Source organism: Corvus moneduloides, chromosome 17 (genome assembly GCF_009650955.1).
Source record: "Corvus moneduloides isolate bCorMon1 chromosome 17, bCorMon1.pri, whole genome shotgun sequence".
Taxonomy (NCBI): Eukaryota; Metazoa; Chordata; class Aves; order Passeriformes; family Corvidae; genus Corvus; species Corvus moneduloides.
The window spans coordinates 9,169,034-9,194,656 of NC_045492.1; the positions used below are offsets into that span (position 1 = coordinate 9,169,034).

The 25,623-nt window shown below is 41.2% G+C and overlaps 1 protein-coding gene across 9 annotated transcripts; it reads right to left on the bottom strand.

The window, feature by feature from the left end:
- Nucleotides 1-843: 843 nt before the first annotated feature.
- ARFGAP1 (ADP ribosylation factor GTPase activating protein 1) lies at nt 844-21,682 on the bottom strand. 9 transcript variants are annotated; one of them, XM_032126562.1, is made up of 16 exons: nt 21,564-21,682; nt 21,191-21,328; nt 17,747-17,810; nt 17,329-17,438; nt 16,169-16,340; nt 15,148-15,248; nt 14,381-14,467; nt 13,791-13,887; nt 12,366-12,422; nt 11,353-11,385; nt 10,026-10,055; nt 8,182-8,238; nt 6,819-6,878; nt 5,865-5,975; nt 5,613-5,689; nt 844-5,148 (listed from the first exon to the last, which is right to left on the bottom strand). In XM_032126562.1, the coding sequence occupies exons 3-16, from the start codon at nt 17,804-17,806 to the stop codon at nt 4,821-4,823; spliced, it is 1,380 nt and encodes a 459-aa protein (XP_031982453.1). In that variant the 5' UTR covers nt 17,807-17,810; nt 21,191-21,328; nt 21,564-21,682; the 3' UTR covers nt 844-4,820. The 9 variants fall into 9 exon arrangements, with proteins under 9 accessions (XP_031982453.1, XP_031982444.1, XP_031982445.1 ...); XM_032126553.1 differs by lacking the exon at nt 5,865-5,975; XM_032126554.1 differs by lacking the exons at nt 5,865-5,975; nt 10,026-10,055.
- Between the last annotated feature and the right edge of the window lie 3,941 nt (nt 21,683-25,623).

Sequence of the window (25,623 nt, forward strand, 5' to 3'; positions counted from 1 at the left end):
CCCTCAAGTCCAAGAGTGATGTTTTCTGGTTTAGACTCCACTTTCTCTATCAGCTTTTACTGACTGTGCTGTCTGAAATCCAGAATACACATCACTGCTTTCATGGCATTCTGTTTTTAGTCATTGGCTCTGGATGTTGTCAGAATAAAGGGCCAAAATCCTCTCTCCAGAAGCAGCATATCCTGTTTACTGCCAGTAATCCCATGTGAAAACTTTGCACCTGACAGAGCAGCCCTTATGGCAAGAACAGATACAGCCGACCCGTGCAGTCATACCAGTGATGTTATCAAACACAAATGTCCATTTGAGTAAAAATCAGTAAAATTACCTCTACAGGGCAAGTAGGATTCAGTCCTGCTGACCAAGAACATAACAGAAGATATTTTAAATTTGCACAAAGCCCAGTGCAGTCACCTGGAGTACTCACGTGGCCATTTGGCTCATGAAGGAAACTGGAACCTGAATATGAACCACCACCATAGCTGAACGACTTGTCAGAGAAATCTCGCTTCTTGCAGGAAAACTGCTTTAAAAGTTACCTTTTTCTGCTGTAATAAGTGCCTTTGTAGACAAGCTAATAAAAATCTCAGTACATAAATTTATTTGTACTTTAATTTCTATTTTATAGTTGCCCTTCAATAAAGGAGGCAAACAATGTCTCCAAATTGTTTTTAAGTAAGAGTTTGAAGTCAGACTGTGAAACTCCAATGAAATATAAAGATGTTTTTGGCTCTATTAATGTTGGCAACTTCCTTTCTCCTTTGTTACTAGCAGGGAAGAAGATGCCTGACGCCAGCACCTGGGTTGAAAATTAACTGAAGTCTCCTGAAAAAGGGCTGACCACTGTTCTGCTCCATATCTCTTTGCTTTATTATAATACTCTTTAAAAGATGACACTGCAGTTCAAGTCCAGAACCACTCTACAGAACAATGAATAGTGTTCACTGAAATCACCATTCCTGTGAACTTCACAAAAAAACACAGCAGGAAAATTAAAGATACAGTACTCCAGACTGACCAAGGTTCTGCTGGCATGGGAATGAAAGAGGGTTCTGCAGCTAGAGGCCACTAAGCCATTAGGATCAGACTCTTAATAATGGCCATGGAAATGTTTCTGTTCTGTTTAAATCACTGATTGCTCAAACCTTTAATTGGGTCACTGAAATTTAGCATTTCAGCCAAAACAAGCTAAGAACTGAAATAATTGTGCAGACTGCTACTGTCCAAGAGGACCACTGTATCTTTAAATGTATCCTGGATTAAACAAAGGTTTTATCTACACTTGTTAAATTATTGCACAGACCATTACACTGACAAGTACATTATGAACCCATGGAATGTTACAGTCTGGCCTGGAAAATAAAAGCAGCAGCATTATCCTTGAGGTCTCAGCCATGAGGGAGAGCTGGCCAAGCACTTCTTGAATTGTAATAATTACTAATAGGTTTGAAGACACAAATGAAACATTTTAAAATAATCCCTAACTGCTAGGATTATGTTTGGGAGCATTCTCCAACACTTCCACTCTTTTGCAAATGGCACTTAGTTTGATTTCTTGACATTTTTCTTTTATCAGGCTACCTGCAGAAATCCAGCTGCTCTGCATTTTCCAAAGTTGAAGCCATACAAAGAAATAAAAGCTTGGGTCACCATGGGATTTGAACCAGCCATTGCAATGTCCAACTGGTGCAGCAATTTCACCTACTGCACATCTCCTGGCAGTTTGCTTGTTTGACTTAAAACTGCAACTCCACGGGGTGGGATGGAAAGGGGAGCGGAGCCCTGGTCACCCCAGCACAGGGGGAGCCCACAGTGACACCAGGGCCCTCCAAACCACACACTGAGGCTCATGGCTGGATCCTCACTCAGCCAGGCAGCCTCAGCTCCAGCAGCCTGCACTCAATGCCTCTGCTCCTCATCAGGCCAAAAAGGGAGGATCTGGGGAGGAGGAGGAATTAAAAAAGAAAAAAAGTCGGATTCATGAACGCTTGCTCCGCACCCGCAACTTGATGGGATGCATCTCTTCATAGCGCAGAAACCTCCCAGCCACCTACTCTGAAAAAAAGTAAAATTCAGTAAAACAGAGGGTGTGCAAAAGAAAACGCCCTCGTTTTGTCCTCTCCTCTGGAAGACATGATCACACGTTGAGGCTCAGATAAGCCATTAAAAAATGCCCATGTGCCTGTCAAACTGACCAGCTGGCACACTGGTTTTGTGTCTGCAGTTACACCTTCTGCCATTATATTGGGTTTTTTGGATCTTCCAGGAACATCTTTCTGTATCATTTTTTTTGTATCATTTCGTTGCTTCCCTACAACACTGAAGAAAGAGAGATGGCAACTGTTCTGTCCCTGTCTCCTCAACTGGAGAGAAAATCCTTACCCAAAGCTTCTGCTTGAGCAGGGCTCTGGCTGTTTGATTTAGAACATAAAAGTTTCAAAAGCTACAAAAATCAAATCAAAATAACAAATGGCTTATGCCAATCGTGGCTGCAAGTGATACATAAATAAACCACTTCTGTCCCAGGCAAAGCTCATAGCTGAGGAGAATGTGCACACACACATCACAATACCATTGACTGAGTGGACTGAAATAAAGATTCTCCTGCCACGAGCCATTTCAGGAGGTTTATGAAAGAGAAACTGTAATAAATTTATACAGAAGCAGCTGAATCAGCTTCAGACTGGGCAGCAGACATGTTGACAAGGAAGCAACAGAGGTGTAAGCATAAAAAAACAAAGTTATGTTTGACATGCAGCTAAGCTATGACAAAATTATACTTGGAACTGGAGAAAAGCAGAAAAAAATCCTTGTTTTACAGTCGGGCTGTGAACGCTGCCAGTGGTACCACGAGCAGCACTGCAAACCAAGAGCTCTCGTGCCTTTGGCACTTCCAAAGGGCCAGTGACAGCAAGGACACCTCAGGAATGGCTCAGCCTGGAGGAGCACTTTCCAGATGTGGGTCTGGAGCAGCTCTGGGTCCTGCTGCAGAGGCTTGGAGACCACGAGCTTCAGACCACGCTATCAGGAGAAGCCGGGGGGAAAAAAGAAATCCCAACTCTTGTGGAACAGGGTGAGAAAAGACTGGAAAAACATTCTGTTCACCATCCGAAAGATCCTTCTAATAGAAATACAGAATCAGGTTGTAAATAGAGCTACTTCTACTCAGGCTTAAGCCTTTAAAATCTGCTACTTTTGAGGAAATTCATTTTCTTTCCTTTTTAAGCTGTTGATATTACTATCTGCTCAAAAACCTCTGTGAGGAGTAAAAGAAGTGAAGTGTTATTTAAGGTAATTTTGACACCTTTGGTTGGTTGTTGAACAAGTAAACCATTTTTAAAAAGTAAAGGCTTTTTAGCTCAGTAATAGGATCTACAGGGTTCACAGAAAGAACTCCATGCTGGTAAAGCAGAGCACATAAAACATCATGATTTGAGTTTCAAGCAAGCTGATTGTTTTCGTGCTGAGGGTACATTCACAACCCATCCCCCAAAATAAAATGGGATACCTATGACACCTTTGATGTTACAGTCACAATTCTTCTCTAGAAGTTATGGTTTGTGTCATGCAAAGCGATTTGTTGGGTCAAAACTGACACATAACTCAATCTCCTGTTCCAGTCCTTAATGCTGACAAGGAGTTTCTCAAGTTTCCAAAATAGTGTTTCTTTAACAAGATCCAGGAAGAAAATGTGGAGAAATATATGACAGAAACAGAGATACAGCTTGACACACGAAGAATCATTTGGAAAACATCTGCTTAAATTAAATTTTACTATTAAATCCAGACACCTACTCATCTTGAAAGGGGCTTGCTGCCAGGCTCTTTCCTCAATGTTCTCATATTTTCCACCCATTTTTTCTTGCTGGAATCTTCTCTATAATTTTTTTTTTTTCACTGCCAGGTTGCCAAACAGATGTCCAGAAGGCCGTAAGCAGCAGAACGACTTCATTTTTAACAGCATTAATAAAATACTACACAGGTAGAAGGAAGAAAGAGAAAAAAGAGAGCACATAAAATACTCAAACTGGGGCAAGGGTGTAGGTGAGGAAGGAAAACACTACAGCTTTGCTTTTCTGTGTGGCAGAGCTGCACAGTACCAACTCAATCCACTGAGTAAGGTGGGCAAGTAGAGCCATTCTGGATGTCCCTTGAGAGCTCAGGTCAAACCTGTCAGTTTACACGAATAATCATCTAGCTCTAGATTCCTTCTGAATTCTAAAAGGAAAAAATAAGTTTTAAAATATTAAAAAAAAATAATGTCACAATGTTTAAAAACAAAGCTCCAATAAAAAATATGTTAAAGACCATCTTGAATTGCCAGACTTCCTGTAGTCAGAGCAATCCGTAAGGCATTGGAACGAGATGTATCCAATTGCAGCTTGCTCAGTTAATGGCTGTCTTTCCAAGTCACACCCTGTCCTTTGTTTGCAATAAACACCCCAAATCTCAAATTAGATGAGGACTGGATGAACACCTATTAACCTACACATGCAAGGTTGTGCCATGGAAGTGTCCTTGCACTGATTTCTTTCCGTTAACATTCGTGTTAAGAAAGTTGCTGTAGCCAGCTCCAGTAGTGCAAGGAGAATATAGTTACCACTATCCTTAAAAAAGGGAGAGCCACCTTTACGTAAGAAAAGATTCAGATGCTACTTTTTTTTTCCCTAAACCGGGGTAGAAGGAAGGAGAATGAATGGGAAGCACAAACAGATCAGAAAGGTCAACCATGATACTCCAGGCGTGTGTAAAACTTCCTCCCCTCCATCAGCCAGCACAGCCTCCCTTTCCCAGCTGTGCAAAGCAGGGTTAACAGAGTCCTAGAAGTCATCCCACGCATTTTTTGTTGCCTTAGGAGGTTTTCTGGTTTTGCTCTCCCCTCCTGTGTTCTCCCAGTTGGTCTCCCAGTTTTCCCAGCTGTCGCTGTTACTGTTCTTGTTGGAGACCGTTCCCGAGCCCCACACGTCCCAGCTATCCGAGCTCTTCTTCTCTGTGGAATTGTCCACATAGGTCCAGCTCTCACTGCTTGGAGATTTATGAGCTTTTGGTGGATCTGAGTTGCCAAAGGTCTCCCAGAAGCTTTGATCTATAGCATTGTTCTGGTAGCCCTCCCCTCCACTGTTCTGGTAGCTGTCTCCCTCAGCTGGTCTTTTGGGGAGTGGGGAGGGGGGAAGGAAGGTAGAAATAAATTAGTTTTGCCAAACATAACAACAAAAATCAATGACTCCAAAGAAAACTATAATTCTACTGCCCTTTGCTTAAAAGAAACCTAAAAACCCTGATGATAAAGGCAGAACTAAATATTGCTCCAAATGATGTAAGTTTGCAGTCTAATTCAAAGATTGTTAGTAGATTTAACAGGCCCAGGGCAAGGGAATGTGCATTTGGAGTAAGTTTTAAACCAAGAGGTGTGCGTTGCTTTGTTCTCAGTTTAAACAGAGTTATAAACAAAGTTATATTGAATTCCTCCCTATTACATAGAGGAGGACTGTTAGCAAAGACAGAATAAATTATTAATATTGAAAAATTACCTTTCACTATTATACTGCAGAGAATGTACAGGAGATAAAATCATGTGTTTAAAGAGATAGAAAATAGGAACAAAAAATTACCTTTCAGAATTATCATCTGGTTTGCCTGAAAAGAAAGTGGTGACATCTCTCCATCCCTTACTTCCCACTCCCTGAACCTACAGAATAAAAAAAAGACACTCCATTCATTTGGATTGAACCAACACCTCTGCCAAGTCCAACAGCAAAAGCCACAACACATTCCCCCACTTGTTCCAATAAATCAAACACATTTAACTGACAGCTCATTCATGTTTTTGATGGGCAGTTACGTGGTGGATGTAGATAACATACATCTGACAGCATCATGATTCTGGAAAGGGTGGGAAGCAGGTCAGGCTTAGCTTTTTCACCCATTAGTGTAACATCTTTTAAATTCTCTCCTAGACTTCCTTGACAAAAATACTGGAATTAGTCCTTACATAAAATTCAACTTAATGAAAGCACTGATATTTTATGATTAACATAACTCTAATTTATATTTCTACTGTTCTAAAAAGCTATTTTCACTCTGTTTCAGCATTATTTCACTACCCCTGTAAAACAGGCCAAAAGTTGAGTCCCAGAATTGGATTAGAAATATAAATTCTGAAGTGTCACCATGAAAGGTACTATTCTGAGTTACAGACATAGAGGATGAATCCCAGAATTCAGCCTGAGAGCGGCCAGGCTCTAAACAGAACAGGTAACATCATTTATTTTATTTTATTCAAATAGTACCAAAATCTAAGACACTGAGCTGGTCTGTGAGAGTGTTTCCAGTTCTGACTTTCCCAGTGCTAAAAGACACACATTCCTGGGTAACACCATGCAATTTATCACCACAGGTGTTAGTCTGTGCAGGATTTCTGTGCTTGGCAGCCTCAGGCAGCACTTACCGCGTCACCGAGCACCGAGAGCAGCGGACGGCAAAGGAGAAAGGTGCAGAGCATTAATAAGTTTTACTGGACCAGTGGAATACAAGCTGTCTCCATATTCCCTCACACATTTTCTTTGCTGTTTAGGACACTGGCTGTTTATAACCATACCATGTCCTCATTCAAATTACTAAGAGGACACCACCATGCCTGTGCAGCTTTTAACACCCCAGCAGAAGTGCTGCCCGCTGAGAATTACACTTTCCAAATTTCTGTATTCAACACAAGCACAGACCAAAGCTGCATTGGGGTTTTCTATCATTTTTCATAAGAATATGGAGACTGGCTTGACTTGTTTGGCCTCCTTAAAGCCAGGCAGGCCACCTCATACCTTGCTGGCCAACTGCGATACCCCCGTGGTGACCTCCTCAAATATTTTCCCCTCTTTCACCTATGTGGACCAAAGTATTGGTAATTAGTCATAAAACAGAGGATTACTGAAACCTTCAGACACGCTCACTTGTGCTTAACAGCTAAAATATATAAAAACCCAACCCCAAACTGAATTAAAATAGGTTTAAGTCAAATTAACAAAGTTAAGAAAATGATATACAAAGTCCGTTGATCTATAGTGGAGTGAACCTCGGTCCTTTGAGTTTGTGGGAATTTTCTATGGCTAAACACCCAGTCTGAGGAAGGTATCACACCCAGTTTGAGGCAGGTATCATTTACACACAGTTCAGCTAGCATTACACTACTGCTGAGCATAAAAATACCAGTACAAAAAACATCTGCAAACATGAAGCTTTACGAATATATTCTACCACGTATAAAGATTGTGTTTAGAAACTTAACAGATCCCTTTTATTCTCTTTTACAGATGCTTATTTAAATATTAAAAGGGATTTGAACTTTGCTGAAACACAATACAACAGGTACCTTTCACCACTTAATAAATGGCAGTTGTTCCAAAGCAAGTGACTTTGTATAACCATATAGAGAATAGTTAGTTCAAAAAGTAACACTTATTTAGAACTAACAGCACAACATCCTAAGGGAAATGGATCTCTTTTTAACACAGAATATGTAATTCCTCATTAAATTGTCCTACAAAATAAAAATCAGCTCAAGGAAATGCACCCTAAAAATAACCCTGAAAATAATGCAACTAAGCCCTCTGAAATAAGCTGTGGATAATTCTAGGGAACAGAAAACCAGTTAGAGTCTTCTCCTGTGGTTTAAAACGCCATGTAAAGAATGGTGAATTAATAAAGGTAATGAAAGAGAAATTAGTCTGCAGTATCATTAAAACATTCTTTTCAAATGGCTCAAAGATATTTGCCTGAATTAAAATAAAGCTGGCAGGTAGATGGTAAAACACTAGGAACTTAACTGAGATACAACTACTAATACATATAAATATCTATATATACATATTTAAATAACTGATTTTATTTCCATTTAGGGTGCATTTTCCCCTTGTTCCATTGTTCACTACTGAAAGCATGAAATCTATAAAATGGTATCTAACAAGAACGAATGTGACAGACTCTGGTAGACATGAGAAAGGTTGGTGGAAGGAATTTACCCCTCATCAACATTTTTCTAGTAACAGCCTAACTTTGAGTTGTTTGATGTTTCCCTTTTTCAGAAAACCCCCCTGAGAACCTGGGCAGCTGTGACAGGAGGAATCAACCACTCCCTGAGTGAGTATAACCGTTTTTCTGCAAGTCATTTACTAGTTCCAAAGTTACCTTTTCCTGTGCAGGTTTGAGAACATTTTCATTTAATGTCTGACCTAACTCTGATGCCTATTTAAAAGCAAAACAAAAACAAAGTCAGTTATTTTTTTAAAAAAAATCCCAATAAAAACCCACAGGCAACACCTTCTGCAGGCTCATTTCTCAGCATTATCTCCAAAAACACATGAAGCCTTTAGCTTTGATTCATACAAGCAGAATGAGCTGAAAAGCACACACAGCAAAGTGCTGTAGGAGGCATTAAAAGACAATAAATTAAAATCAGATAGACATGGCAATAGATGCCCAGAGCCCAAGCAAAATCTGACCTTGCACTGGAAGCAGAAGCAATGATTCAACCAGCAACAGCTTCAAGGATGGGCCCCTTACTAATGCCTGCAGCTGAATATTTGGAAAAACTGACCTCATTCCCCCCTTATTTTTCCATACTAATTAAATTACTTGTAGAATTAGATCTTTTGGGCTGATTTTCCCACAATTCCTCTGTCTTGTAGTGCTCCAATTGTCATCTGTTAGTAAGAGCCTAAGTGTTTCTGAGCAATACACAAGAGCCAAAGCTGTGACAGAAGATTTCTGTTATTTTTTTAAAGCTCCAGGTTTGCAGGGTGAAAAAACAATGAACTTCAGAAATCTGTTGCAATCCAGAACAAGATGCACAAGGATATTGTACTTCAGAGGCAGTTTACAAAAATGTAAGCCCACAGTCTAAGTCACAAAATTACTTTCCTAAGGCAATGCTGACAAGGACAGCAGGTTTAGAAGAGTTTGAAATCATTCATTTCTCTATGACCATATTAAGCCTTTGACAGATTTAAGCTTTCTTCACAACTGCCATATCATACTGAGTGCCTTCTGAATGATCCTGGTTAATCCAAGAGAGCCAATATGCCAGGCAATTAAGTTTCATTTCCTAAGGGTTCATATTTTATCACTACCATTGGTCAGGGTGTGAGCCTTCACTCATGTTCTTCCCGGGAATGGAGCACCTTAAACATCTTTCCTCCACAGACTCCCAGGTGTCTAAGAAGCCTTTCTCTTAGCCACAGCATTCCCAGGATCTCCCCTTTCCCCAGCCATTGTCTCCAGTACTTCTACTCCTTACTGGATAGAAGTTCTTTGAGAAGCAAAGGCAAAAGCAAACCCCACTTCCACCCAGTGAGAAACATGAATGCAAATCACAAAGGGCTTGTTACCTTTGGAAGTGAGGCTACAAAGTGTTTAAGAAAAACAACAAAAAAAGGGGTGTTCTCACCTTTGAAAAACCCTTTGGAGTCTACTGAACCCAGCAAACTGTTTATAAGAAAGAGTGTAATGCACCCAGACTAACAGTTCAGGTGTCCTAAATAGAGTCACTGCTACAATTAGAAAGAATTCTTATCTGATCCCTCTTAGTCAAGCGCATAATTTTGTAAATGTGGAATGGAAAGATTTGGGTACAATTGTACTTTCATCTGAATCACTTCATCTTCCCTTCCTATTGCTGAATTTAGGACAGCACTCTAACCACCATTACAAACACTCCATTCAAGTGTCTGCCTTCCAACAACACCCAGCTCTTGGCACATTCCTGGGGCAGACATGCAAACAGAAATCCTGAAATCATCAGAATGTGGACAGCAGCACAGTCAATTTTCGGACAGCACACAGCTCGGGTATCTCTACCCAACTGAACAAATTTTAAGTAGGTTTGAAGAAATGTTACCATACAAAACACACAACATAATTCTAAACAGGTTTGACATAAGGCAGAAAAAGACAAGACAGGTCAGGAGCAAATGCACATATTCAGCACGAACAGACAAGGAGTCCATGCACAAGAACAGATGTGAGGGTGTTACCGGCTCTGGCTGCTGCTTGTAGCCCCAAAACTTTACCCAGAGAGCAAAAGAGAAAAGAGCAAGGAAGGTAGAAGCAGCTTTTAGCAAAAAATTGGCAGCATTTTTTCAGGCAAGTTAAGTAGCATGAACCTTTTCCAACTTTTAACATCTACTGACAAGAGAAACAGTGAAATGTGTTTGGTCACTGGACCCCAAATACACTTTTAACCAATGTAGTGCATCAAAAAAGTGCTAAATCTTTTCTGCAAAGGGTCAGAAGTTTCAGGAACAAAATTTAATTTTCAGTAACACAGCTTAGACTCTAGAGCACCACGTTGCTGTGGTCCTTGTCAGTAGATGTGATGAGCTTTTAAACTTAATATTCTATTTGTATTTGTTAATAATACTAAAGAAAGAAAAGCTTCTAAAAGGGAAACTGCCAGAAGGAGTGAAGAGGAAGACCTGTAGAAAAACTAGTTTTTCTTAAGCCAGGCAGTAAACACTTTAAAGCTTTGAAATAGGAAGTTTGGGTACTTTAACAAGGCATTTTTGTTGCAAACATGCCCAAGTTTGGCCATTTGAAGGATTAATATCCCAGTGCATAGACCTGTCTGAACACCAACGTCTGCAGCTGGCACATTTGTTTTGAGCAATACTTTCTATGCCTATCAAAAAGCCAACCAGGCTAATGCTGCACATACACAAGAGTTAGAGTTCAATTAAAACTCCTGAACCATCTATAAATATATATAAGGCTTATCTCACCCAGAACTAGGCAAATTAGGAATCCCATTCTTTTATACATTTCTACATTTCAATTTAAAACTTTTCCTTGCAGACAGATCTTGGTTATGTCAGAGCTCTGTGTAATTCTGACTCTGTTTTAACCCCAGTTTGATAAATGAAATGCTTTTGTCATTGCTACTTTTTAAAATACACACAGGCAAATTGATTTATTAATAATGAGCAGTTCACATTTGTAACACCTTACTAGGCTTCAGCCATGGGAAGACCGCTTGCATTGTATTTTATCACCACGAAAACTACTTCAAGATAGTTGAAGATTCACAGAAGTAAGATAAGGGGATGTTAAGTTTGTAAGCTCTGCAGCCTCTCCAATACATCCAACAGGAACAAACAGCAGAGTATCTCTGTTTATCTCTTGCTTAATTTGATCACTGCAGCTGATTGCAACTCCCATGGAATTAAAAGCTAGAACTAAACACTACTGTGCACTGTGAAGGAAAAGCACACTGGTCTGTTGATGATCAAATCTAAGTCAATTGGTGCAGGCAAACACATGGCATTTAAAGACAATTACACTGACTAAGAGCTAATCTATAATCACCTTCTGACTTGCTTGAGATCCAAATCTGGTAGCCTGTGAAAAGAAACAAGAACATTCAGGTTTATCAGGAATAAATCCTTTGATTTTTAAAGACACACATTTAGAAATGCTGCATTATCCTCTCCAAGGTAATGGAGCTTTGGTAGAATTTCACAATGAAAAGAACACACCCATATCACCACCTCTGGCATTCCATTGCTTTGGGGAAGTGTCAGTCTTTCCCAACTTGCAGCAGAGAGAAGAAAGGGTCTTCAAAATGGACTAGACCTTGGTGGGCCAGTGTAGGTGAGTATCAGTATTTTTGTCTCCTATAATGTCACCCAAAGTACCAGGTAATTGTTATGTCTATGAAGATTTGGAATAATATTAAGCAAAACTGAAAAAAAGTTGCAATGCATTATGTTCACAAAAATATTTAGTCTCTTTCCATCAGCATCTATGCAAAATGTAATACATTCTTATTTCCTCTGGTTTTAAATGACAGTGAGTCGAATCACTGTCACTCAAGTGTGCAAATTTGTAGAACATGCAGAACATGAAGACCATGCCTCCGTTTTTCCCAAATCATCCCACTGGACACAATCTTGGCCCAATGAGCTTTTTATTTAAACTGACAAAAATGCTGCAGTTAAGACACAAGACAAAGCAAGGAAAAATAGAAACCCATCACCAGTTTTTAACTTGGTATCAAATTCCTGCTGAAAAATGCAATTTAGCCTTGCTTGGCACAGATTGAAATTCTGAATTTTCTGCTTTATAATGAAAGCTTTTCTTGAGTTCTTTCTTGATGCTTAAATCCAGTGGACGGATTTACAAAAATGTCCATCCAGAAACATGAGAAATGGTTAAGAGATCTCCATTCAATATGTAACTATTTTATGAGCCATAGGCAAAGACAGGAGAGCAAAATTTAGCTAGTCTTGGTAATACTTTTAAGGATTCATCACTATTAGAACACAATTGGAATCTCCAGAATTCACAAGAATTAACTAAACCACATTTTATTTACTTACACCCTCTTTAGCAGCTGAGGCAATTTTGCTTGCTCCGGTTGTAAAACTGCTCCATCCCTTTAAAGAAAGCAAGAAAATCATGAGCTACATGTTAATAATAATAGCAAATAATCAAGTTTTAATGAAAACAGATTAGCTTAAGTCAAAATTCTCTAATACAGCTTGTCCTGTAGTCCTAAGAACTACCTGCTAATGAGAGAAAAACTAGAGCCTCTCACTTAACTGAAATAGAGCGATGAACTGCAGTATTTGTGTCAATGTGAACAAGCCAGAGTGTTTCAGATGTCACTCTGCTAAAAATGGCTACAAATGTGGGAAAAATCATCCCGTGCACTGGAAGGCAAATTGGTTTCCTCACCAGGATGAACAGCCATGCCAAGAACTCAGCCTCCCAGAAATACAGGACTTCAGAGCACACGGCAATGTGCGTCTGTGCTCACACGAGGGCATTTCAGCCAGGACATTCAGGGAGATCCTGCGCTCCAAGAATGGCTCACAGGAACGTGAATAGTGTCCCCTCTCCTTGGCTGTCTCAGCTCACCTGCAATACATTGCAGATGTGCTTTCTAATCTGAACTCTCTGGCCTAAAAACTGTGAGACACCTAGAAAATACTCAGCTGATCCCAAGCAGCCTGTGGGATCACCTGGAATATGGTGATCAACCTCTTCAAAGGCTCAGGCATTACCTTTCTGTGGTAAGTTCTAGTGAAAGTATTTATTTATTTTTAAATAAACAGCAGAACCTGGTGTGGGTATTTAGGCCAGTGAGGCTCTACAGAGGGCTGCTGGCCACTAACCTTGGTAGGATACCTTACTCTATTTCCAAATGACTCCAAACCCCAAATATTGTTCAGCACTGTGACTTTGCAGCCTGTCAAAGCACCAGGATGGCCCTGACTGCCTCTGACTTTATTCCCATTTTATTTCAACAATGCATCTTTCACTATCTTTACTTGAATCATGACAACTGTTCAGCCATATGCTGTTATCTGTTCACACCCTGTCACAAGTATTTCAAATGTTTTCATCACTGCTCATGGCTTCTGGCACTCACATACACACACATTTCAGTTGTTTTCCTCAGAACATCCGTAATATGGTTAATAGATTTAATTCCCTACAGGTAATTACATTTTTTTCCTTCAGCCCTGTTGATTATGTCTTAATCCACTGCTATATCCTCACTTATTTCTATGAACTGATACCAGACATAACTCTTAAGTTTTGCTCAAATTTCTCCATTTTCCCTTTTAAAGTTCACCAATATCTTCTTCACTCTTTGAGAATACAACCAATACTCTGCACTCTCCGTATCCACCTGCAGTCTTTAGTTTCTCTTCTCTTCTCTTCTCTGCTTATGTTCTCCCAAACCAGGACAAAATAGAAGAAAATGGTAATACAGAAAGCTCCAAGCAATTCCTTACTGAGTACAACGAGGACATGGCATTATTCAGGAAGTCATCCTCTTTTTTTGGAGGGTTTACTGTGTTCCCAAACCCCACGTAGCGATTCTCTTGGCCACTGCCACAGGAAAAGGAATAAATAGTATCTGTATCAGCATGCAGCCATTAGAAGAACTGAAAAGCATGGAAGAATGACAATTGGTTTTGCACCTGGAAAATAAAGTCCTTTAGCACCCAGCACCCAAAATACAAAACTACTCACTTCATAAAGACATAGCACCAAGGATCCACTGAGGAATCCTTGGACAACACAATTTCCTCTGTGCAAGCTAATGTGGTCTTAATGATTCTCCAGGTTTAACAGATCACTGACATCAGAAAGCTGAGTAAATCCTAATAAAGTGATACATGAAAATGAGAAAAGGAATGAAAGAAGCTTTATAAATGCCTCTGTTTAATTCAAATCACCGTAAGGTACAACATACAATCAGAATTCGCTGGTCTTGAACCCACCACAGTAACATCTGGAGTTACAAACTTTTTATTCAATGCTTCAAACATTTTGTTATGCTAGAGAGAGGCACTCAGAAAGTCAGTAAATATTGCATTACCCTTGGTAGGAGCTGACATCATCATTTAACCAGTCTTCAAAAGCCTTGTCAGAAGAGGCAGTTGCAGTGTGAGATTGTCCAGCAGAACTGAAATAAAACATTGAAGAATCAAAGCCATGTAAAGCAAAACCCACTAGCTCAGCAGTGCAGCTTCATGTATATCACCACAATACAGGTTAAAAATTGATTAATTATATCATCTATCAAGTAGGGAACTCTAATGCAACCACTAAAAGGCATGAAGCTCTTGTTCCTTTGATTTACAACTACTTTTGCAGTTAACTTGTATCTTTAGTGCACAGAGTAACAACCACTACATGCAAAAGCAGAACAACAGAATTGCTGTGGTACAAGAGCTTTGATGCTCCTATGGTAATTAGCACCACAAGGGAAAAGTCTGTTTCTTCTTCCCTAGCATCCAATCCATCATCAAACTGGCACAGCACCACAGTTAAGGTGAGGATGTCATACACTACCTGTGAGTGACACAAATGTCTAATTTCAGGTGCATTTCAACTCAGGATAACACAAACATGGCTTGTCCCCTGCTCTCCCTCACTTGTCTCTGCCATCATTTAAGGTTCAGGTGCACGGGGTGGGAATGATTCCAAAAATAAAAGTCCTGTTACCTCATACTCCATAACTTCAGCTTGTTCAGACACCAACAGCAACAGGGTAAACCCAGCAGACACTAAATATCAGGTTTTGATGTTGTATCTGTATCTGATGCTGTATCTGTACCCATATTAGATAAGCAGGGCACGTACCGGTGAGCAGAAGACAGAGACATTTTAGGTTGAGGTGGGGTCCAGTTCCTGGCAGGAGAAGTTTCAATGGACCACTCCTTGCCTTCAGCTACTGTAGCTACCTACAAGAGGAAGAATAGTCAAGAATAGGTCAGAGATTCCATAGAAGTTATAAACTGGTTCTGTAATATGAGGACAACCTATTTTTGCAATCTGCTGCCAGCTCCATGGATCAATTAATCTGTTTTCACGATAAACCATTTTTTTTCTGGCTCCCAGGCTGTGATGTTGAATTGAACACTGGTTTTATTTCAGGCAACTGAAATAGAAAATTAAGACAATTTCCTCAAAAAGGCAGGTTTGGTTTGAAGAGGAAAGACTGGATTAATGAAGACAAGTAAGCCCTAATCACACAGTAATGGGGGAACAGAACTACGTTATTGTTGTACGTTACTACATACACTAAAGATTTATCAAAAATCACTTTGGATACAACTGTACAGGTGAAATAGTGAAGTGAGGAGTGAGACAGCTGCACTTACTAAACAGCTGCAACAAACTGCAGCACTGAAAATCTGAGCTACCTCAGCTAAATACAGAAATTAAAATTTCAACAGAAAACTCTGACAAGACTTGGGAAGAAGCACTCTAAGACCTGTAGGGTCCCAAGAGGGCAGTCCTGGACTGCCTACTCTGAGGTACCAGACCCTCTGGATACCGTTGGGCTAAATTAGAAAGAGTTACCCAAAATAAGGAAGTTAGTCCAGAAAGGCTCCTGCCTGCCCAAGACACTCTTTTCTAACCCCACCGTATCTCCCTGGCAGGACAACATTCCTTTTCTCTTCTGCCAAATATTTGAGCCATGAACTCATTCAGGTTTACATTAACTCTTCTAGGATTTCACTCTCTCACATTTACCTTTTCAGGAACCACTGCACAGATTCAGAGTTGCAACTTTGTCTCCTTTCAAAACCAAGTGCTTACAAAGCACTTTGATATTTTCAGATCCTCGGGGTGAGCACACACCTAAAACTGAGCTTACCTGGTCTCTAAACAGAGCTGCAGCTTTGCTGTTGTATTTCTCTTGCATTGTCCAGCATGGATCATAATCATCTTGAGACTCCAAGAACTCTCGGAATTTGCTGTTACCTCCAGCCTTCATTTTCTCCAGCTCAATATCCTTCCACTTGTCCATGGTTACAGAACGCACAAAACTGAAAAGCAGGTTTTAAAAAACAATTTTAGACCACAGCTTGTTATAATTTCCTGCTGTATCAACAGTGACACAAAAAAGCTTATTACAACCTATCTCAAAAGTTGAGAGTATAAACATGTTAGAGAACACTCTCCAAGTACAGAAAGACAGATCATCATAAGAAGGTGGGCAGATCCTCACTGAAATAAGCCAAAAATCATGTCATTTATTGGCATTTAAAGGAGACAGTCAACAGAAGGCAAGTGACAGAAAAAGCAGCTTCCTTCGAGTCCAGAAATTAATCTAACCCACTATGTAACAGAAACTTTTCCCATAACTTCACTCTGCAATTTTCTTCTCTGTCTATTATCATGTATCCTGACGGTTGGACTCGATGATCTCAGAGGTCTCTTCCAACCCTGGCAATTCTATGATTCTATGTCCTCATCTCAAAAATTTCCTTTTTTCTTCCAAGCCACATACACAACAGTTCAAATCGCTCCTTTCCTGTGCAATTTCTACTCACTAATGAGCTTCAAATCACCCCTCGAAAAGCAAAGAATGTACTTCTGAATGGCCTCCTTGCTTTGGTGATTTCCCTCCTGGACTTTCTCTCCTTTCCTCATTTGAATAACTGTTCCCTGCTTTGGCCCTATTACATACACACACTGTGGATCTCCAGAACCCTTAACAGTTCTTATTCCATAGACTCCCATCTCAGCTGAGCATGTTTCTTGGAAAACAACAAAAACTATCATTTATACTGCAAAGAGAACAGGAATCTCCTGAACAGAATAAAGCTGTTTTGTACTCTAACTTTATACCCAACTAGTTACAGACAAGGCACAGAGAGAAAAGCCCACTTTGGAGAGGAGCATGAAGCAAAACTGCCAGTGAAATGTTGGATTTGAGACATTCCATACATTTCAAAGCAACACAGGCTGTTCACAGCCATAATGCACCCTGAGGTAATGCAACTCAGTCCATGGTCTGTTGGAAAGGCTGACCTGAGGTGAACTCCCAAGCCTCGGTGTTTTCCTGAGCACTCAAGACAGATCCAAATTCCATAGGTCACACTCACCCACTGGGGGTTAAATGCACCACATTCAAAACAAACCTGTGAGAGAAGAACAATTATTTCTTCAATCTGCCATAACTGTCTGTGGGAAGTTTTCATAGTGCAGCTCAAAAAGGCAAATCATGAAAACATAGAAAATAATTTCAGAAGGGAGAGTTCTTATTGTTTGGAAACACCTTCCCTGATAACATACATTTCCTTCAAGTATTTATTTATGCTCTTGGATTATAAAAATTACTGTACTAACTACAAAAAAACAGAGAGGAAATACACACAAGCAAATGGAAATTACTGAGCAAAGAATTAGTTTTGATTTCATCTCCATCTAAAGATCGTAATTTTCTCACATTGTTCTCATCTTGTGCTCTGACTTCCTTGAGGACTTTCCTTGTTCTTGGACTTGCCATGATTCTGCAAAGGGAGAAAAAGAAAAAACTAAGTCATGATCACGGATTTGATTTCGGTAGGATGCTCAGTATCTCACAAGCACAGTTCTGTGATAAAGAGCTTGGAATCTAAACCACTGACTCACAACCAGCTGCAGAGGAAAAACAGACAAACCAAACCACCATAAACCCCACAATCTTACTTTTCCATTTACTTTGCACTTCTAGGGGGATTTAGTCATCTTAACTCCATCACTGGAATGGTGTAATTCAGTCATGGCTGAAAAGTGGGCAGGGGGTGATAAACACGGGAATTCTTCTATGCCACAAATTGTATCAAAACAGACTCTACTGGATGCTGCTCCCAGACCCATCCACTACCCTTCCTGAAAGCACTTCATAACATCCATGATTTCACAGGATCACATGCACACAACTCATCAGATCTATGCAAAAAATAGCAGAAACTCTTACACTTAAGAGTGCTGAACACGTTGCTAAAAGAACCCCTTACTAGATGATACAAGAGCTTGTAATTTTCCAGAAATATTGAGTTTGCTTGTCAATTGAGTTCTAAGAAATTAAGGCAATTATTGGGACCTTTACACAAAATAGAATTCTAATTCAACAGACATGCCTCGCTGGCAGACCACATCATGTCAGTCTAATTTTTATGACGCAGAAAACAGCAGGGAGTGCTGTCAAGCTATAGCTAAAATTCACATTAAGACAAAAAATGTGATTCACACACAGTACACAGCCTGGAAAAATCCAAAGTACACAAAGCACTCATAATTAGAAGAACTGTAGTGTAGGGTGCAGCGTAAGACTGCAATTTAGATAAAAAAAAAATTCCTATTTCCAACTAATAGCATCATATTTAAATTAACTTTAAATAAATAACATCTGTTCTCCCTTTTTGCTTCCTCTCCATCTTTTCATTTCTACTCCAGAAAACAAACTTCTAAGATGCAATAAAAGACAAAAGTCACCAAGCTGACTAGAAGCAGCACCAACTACAAAGAGTCAAGCTTTGTCAAGCCAGTCAAGATGCAAAGCATAAAACAGCAGGTTGGTATTTTCACCAAGCACTGGCGTGAGAGGCAAAAATACCTTTATGCAACTCTCTGACACCATTTCACTGTGCTATTTGACAAAATAATCAAAAGTCCTTAGAACATCAATAAAATGAACAATCTCACAAAAATTTTAGAAGGTAAATGATTAAAGTGTTACATACAACTGCCACAGCCCCAGGGCATGGAGGGAGGGTGTATCTTTAATAAATAAAGGAAGGGTGTTTAAAAAGGAAAAATGCTACAGGTAAGAAAACAATGTATTTGTATGACTTATGTCAACTTCTTAGAAATCTCTAGAGCAGAGTAGTACAATAAATAGTGCTGTGCATCACCAGCTAAGATAACATGACTCAGAAAGGAAAAAGCTCAATGTTGTACCCACATATTGCCACTGCTAAAAGCAGAAGGTGCTTGTAGCAGAACTCACTGCCTTTTATCTAAAGCACTTATTCCTCTGTAAACATCTTGTTGACAAATGCTTAATTCTGTGGAATTTAAGGGGCAGTGTTTTCACTGATGTTTAGAATGTGCTACCTTTTCAGCCTTAATTACTTTGCATTAGGCAAAACCAGGTAATTGTGATAAAAGTGTTTTAGACTCATAAGGTTACTACAAGTAGTGGTGAATAAAACCTTCCTGTCATCCTGCGTTAAAATAAAACTGAACACAGTTATTTTTGTCAATAATCCGATAACAATGAAACACACCTTTTCCAATAGCATTCCAATAACATTTAGCCTTCCATAACTTACTCATGTGCATGTGAGCAGGAAGGGAGATAACACTACATGCATTTGCTTATGCCCTAAATAACAACCATAAACACATTTACATGGCTCCCAGTCCATGTCCTCAATTCCACTATTTGTCCCTGGTGAGATAAGGGAGAATTCTTCCTTTCTTCTGCAGTACAGAAATTAAGTAAATAACTCACAGGAACAGCCAGACAGACAACAGTGCACCTTCTGGGCCCTCCTCTTTGCCATTATTGCTGCTTTCTCTTTGCATGCCAATGCCTCTTCCTCAGGAATGAATTTCCCCAGCATCTTCCTGTGCATTACTGACAACTTCCAAGGCTCCTCTCTTTAGCTGGACGTTCAATCCTCTTAGCACTACCCTTCCTTTACCATTTTTCCTCCTTTTTCACAGGTTTTCAATCAGAATAAGCAACAAAGGCAGTCTACATGCAAAGGCCTTCCAGCCTCAATGGCAGATGAGCACTGCTGGAGCTGAACAGGAAAGCTGAAGAGTCTTCCCACTCCAATTCTGCACGTGCCAGGAATTGTCTCTAAAACAGAAAGTTACACCCATCCTCCAACAGCCAATATCCAGCCCCCCTTGTGTTTATACACGAGTTTCAGATCTCCAGCTCCAAGGTGATAGAGGAAGCAATTACTTTCAGTTCTGCACCAAGTTCCCTGCCCAAACTATCACATCTGTCTGGTGGGAAGGCAGATCTTCATCCACACCATGACATCCAAGAAAGGAGGAGGCAACTAAAGCCACTAGCTTTTCACCTTGTCCTCCTCTACCAAAGCAATTGGAATTAAAGAACAAGGGAAAAATGTCATGTTCTGAGCTTTCTAAAAGGTAATGTCTTTAGAAGTAGCTAGTTTATTTTTAGTGATTTTCCCACAAAGTTTTAAGTGTTCAAATTGTCATTGATTACCACCAAAAAGCTGAGCCCTGGTAGCTGACTGGACATATAACCACGGTGCTGTTTAAGTTTAATGACTAAATACTGAAGAAAGAAGCTGCACAGCCACCTTAAAGAAAAATACATTGTTTTGATCTAATGTAAGTAGACATAAGCAGTAAAGAAAGTGTTTAGTTTAGGAGTAAGTTTCCATTGAAAAACATGAATATTTTTGACTACGGGTTCCAAAGTGGAAATAGACAGCTTCACACAGACCAATCTCACACTCTTATTTCCCAAACAATCTGCTCCCAGAGCAAAAACTAGATGTGCACAATATGTGTTTTCTGGTTATGAAATCTTTAGTTTCTAAACACAAGCAAAAAGACAGAAGTGGACTAGAAGTGGAAATAACGTGTAATAGGACTTTGCTCCTCTGATGCAGCAGCAAATTCAGAGCCAACCTGCAAAGGCCTTTGCAATTCAGTGCATGAAGAGTCAGCGGCTGACGTGGCCTGCTGACTTCATGGACCTGAAGGCTCCCTGTGAGTCCCATCAGTGCAAAAAGGCCACAGCGGCTGAAGAAACCCTTGGAATCACACACTGCGCCTTTCTCCGTGGAGCTGTCACGGCTCATGTTCACAGATACATCAAAGACACACTTTTAAAGCGGCGCAGTTTCACACTCACCCGCCTCACCCAGCGCTTCGCAGGGCCGAGAGAAGGGCGATTCCTTCAGGCACACCTGCGGCACCCGGATCCCAGCGGCGTCCTGGAGCCTCCCTCAAAACATGGCCGGGTTCCGCCGAGCCCTCCGGCCTCTGCTTTCTGGGCAAGAAAATAACGCAGAAAAAGCTGAAATAGCGGGCAGGGAGATGCCTCCTGCCCGCCAGCCAGGCACCGGCACCTCGCCCGCCCTCGGCACCGTCCCGTGTCACAGCGCGGGGGCCGGGCCCGAGCGCCGCCACCTCAGCGCTGGGCTGGGCTGGGCTGGGCTGGCGGGGCACGGGAGGCCCCGGCACAGCGAACCCCGGCTTGGAGAGCCGCGGCGACGGGGACGCACCACGGCCCTAAGCAGCACCGCCAGCCCTGGTCCCGATCCCCGTCCTGCTCCCAATCCCGGTCCCGATCCCAGTCCCGGCCGCCGGCCCGGTCCCGCCCGGCGCCGCCGACGTTGCAGGGCGCGAGGCATTGTGGGCGCGAGCCTTAACCCGCTGCGGTCCGGGGCGGGCGAGGAACGCCGAAAACGTCCAATTATATCCAACTCCGAATGTTCCAGGGAGAAGTTTAAGGGATTTGTTTCAACCAGGCAAAGTTGAAATAAATCTTTAAAGCGAACCCTGGGCGCGCGCTGCTCTCGGTGCGGTTCCAGGCTGCAAAAACGACCTCCGGGGGTTATCTCTGAGGAGAGGCTGCCCGTGGGGGTGAATTATATTGAATTATGTGAGTTTTCCTTAGGCACTTATTGGTGTGAGCGAAGTGGGGTTAGCATGTGATGCCTCATGATGCTCCCAGGCTGGGAATAGCAGATTGAGGGGCTGGTTGGACCTCCAGGCCTCCCCCAGCTTCACGTCCAGCTCTGCCTGCGCTGCTGTGGTCACACCTGGAGCACTGGGGTGGCTTGGGGCACCACACTGTAAGGAAGATCTAAAGCCACTAAGGAGCATCCAAAGGGGGCCACAAGGAAGAGGAAGGATCTAGGAGAAGCCGTTAGAGGAGTGGCTGAGGGTACTTGGCTTGTTCAGAGGAGACTGAGGGGAGACATCATCCGGGTCTGCAGCTTCCTCATGAGGGGAAGCGGAGGAACAGCTCCCATCTCTGCTCTCTGGTGACTGGTGATAGGACAAAAGGGAATGGCTGAAACTGTGTCGGGGGAGGTTTAGGTTGGATATTAGGAAAAGGTTCTTCCCCCGGAGGGTGGTCAGGCACTGAACAGGCTCCCCAGGGAATGGTCACGGCCCCAAGGCTGCCAGAGCTCAAGGAGCATTTGGACAACGCTCTCAGGGATGCACAAGGTGGGATTTTGCGGTTTCCTGTGCAGGGCCAGGAGTTGGACTCAATGATCCATGTGTGTCCCTTCTAACTCAGGATTTTGTCTCCAGAGATCCTCCCAAAGGTGAGGGTGGATCAGATGGAAAGAGCACCCGGAGTTGCTTTGCGGTGCTTGGAAGCACGGGCCAGGCGAGCACGTTTATGCCATCGTTAACTTCTTTTTAATCATCAGCTGTAGGCACAGGGCAATGGTTTAGTATTTATGTCTGAATCCCATAGAGACAATACGCTGCTCATTTCAGTGCAACTCCTAGTCTGGCCTCCGTACTTAATAAGTAGGCTATTATCTGACTATCAGTGCACGGGAGATTAACGGGAGCCATTTTCATTACCATTAATGGTGGCTACACACATAATGCTCTCACATCAATGAGAAGATAATGGGCCCTTAAGTGTGCGTGTGTAAGGCCGACAGAGGAAGGAGTATGAAATATAAAGCAAACTCAGCTTAAATAATTTGCTTTTCCAGTTAAGAAGAAAGTAATCTCTTCTCATAAGCACCATCATTTTCTGGTAAACGTGGACCAACAGGTAATGAGGTTCCCATTACACAAATGCTGTGTTACAGGCTCTAATGAGCATATTAATCTTTGTTTTTCCAAATAATTGGTAGATATTCCAGTGATTGGTGTTGGCATTGGCTCTGCAGTGGTTCTGGTGAATGTGTGTGCTCACAGCCTGAGCCAGGAGTCATCCTCAACCTCAGACACACAGGGAGCAGCAAAGACTCACCTACGTGAGGGCTGTGGGATGGGGCTGTCTGGTGTGCAGTAGGAATGAAGGGATGCCACAAACATTTGCCTTTCTCACCAAGCAAATAAATGCATGCCATTCCCTGGCAAGTCCAGTTTGCACCGTTCCTGGAATTTGGGATGGGTGCATAGCTCTCTCCCCATCTCTGCTATGTGTGGCAAATGTCTATTCTGAGATAATAGATAATGCCAAGAAGAAACATTTACAAAGGCAGCCTGCACTGCCTTCACTACTTGTTCTCTTTTTCTGCTTATGAACTGTTTCTAGCTTGAAACTAAATGACAAATATTTTTAGCACAATTGCCATTGTTATAATTGTTATGCCCAATGTCAAGAACATATGAAACATGATGATAAGGAACAAATTACAGCATAAAATAATACAAGGCAGGCACAGTATCCTTGAGCTGTTTTCCATGTTGAGATTTTCCAGATAGAAGTAATTTTGCTTGGCTTCAAAAGGACAATACACAAACATGTAAAGGTCAGTCTGATTTGAGAGCACAGAAAACAGCTAGAGCCAAATTCTGCAGAGATTTCATTAATAAGTTCACCATAATTGCCATGAAGAAGACTAATAGCAAGTGGAAGCTTACTAAGATAAGCTACCTAGTGTGCAATTTTGCTTGTAAGTTACTGATTGTGTTTGATGGCTTTGAAATTTCTTAGGGGAAAAAAATCTCTGGAATAGGATTTAAACCAAAGAGCATTCATTTTCATTTTTTCCTGTTTTACAGCTTTACTAAACCGTTTCTAATCTATTAATAAGACTAGATTTTGGTTATTAAATATTGCAGTCCTTGACATAAATGAAGCAGCATTACCGCTCGATTTAAATCGCACAAAAATACCTGAAAAATTCTCTAGAATAGCTGGCAGCCTGGGCTTCAAATATTAAAGGCAAAAGAGATACCACAAAAACCTGTTTTGACTTGTTTACTGATACCTATGTGGGCTGAATTACAACACTCAGTAGTAGCAGCACTTGTCATGGACTGAGAAACTATGGATTTTTATTACCTTTTTCCCTCCCAACACACCTGAGATGAGCCACTATATCAGGATGTCACAACACTTAAATTGAGGGGGAACAAGAAGAAACGCAGATCCCTTCTTAGATAAATCTACTTAATAAATCTGAGGAGCGAGGAGCGAGGAATGGACCTGCTTGCATGATAAATATCACCACTGGAGTTCTGAGCTGTCATTGTGTGTGACTTACCTTACTGTGTGAATAACATACAACTGTGAATGTAACATGGAAGTGTGTCTGTAACACGGAACTGTGTCTGTAACTGTGTGAATAATAATGCAACCCCAAATTCAGCCCTTCTAGTGCCAGGAGAAGTCTGGTTAATTGATGGGACTGTGGTAACACCCTTTTCCTGCAGGGTTTTTTGGCACTTCTGCATGTTGCATGCTCTGAGTAGCACCCTGTGAACTGCAGGTTGTCACCTGAGCCACCAAAGACTTCATCTCATTTTCAACTTCACGGGCTGGAGAGTTCAGAGTGACTTTGGAGTGGGTCTTATCTTTGTAAATCTCGACAGAAGATTCCTACTAATGTTATGTCACATTAAAAAATACTAGAAAAATAATATGTGAAATATTTTCCGCCATGGGATGAAACACCAGTTGTTATTAAATGTTTATTTTTATGTTATTATTTATTATGCTGAATGAATAAGAGTTACTTTTGTTAATCATAGCACTCAGGATTATTGATATTCATTGCATTTGGCAACCACAGCCTAGCAAACTTACCCAGCTACAATGAATATTGCCATTAAGCTACAGAAATGTCACAGGCACTTAATAAAACAATCTCTTTCCTTTCCTTGTACAAGGGAACATTACTTTTTTCCTTCCTTTTCAGCTGAGAAACCCATGTTTTCTGATACATTTTCTTAGTTAACTTGACACTAACACAAATCAGTAACTCCATCTAATGACCAGCACTGCTGGTGGTCAGGCACCAGAAGCCAGACTTCAGGCAGGGGTTTAGTCCTACAGCTAAATCAGAGTCCTGCCTATGTCATGACCGCCCACCACAGGCTCCAGCACTGAATTTCATGTCCAGCTCTTCAAAGCACAGACAGGATCAGGGCAGTAATCAACCCCCATCCTTCCCCTGCATATTTATAGGGAATTCACTGCTGATTGAGCTCCCTATGCCCACTCCCCCACACATCTGGGAGGGCATTTTAATGTGTACGTTTCTACTACCCATCAGGTCACTCAGACATCCTTTCATTATATTTTTCCACCTCAGAGCTAGAGCCGAAACAAAACTGCAAGCAGACACTTGTAATTAGAAG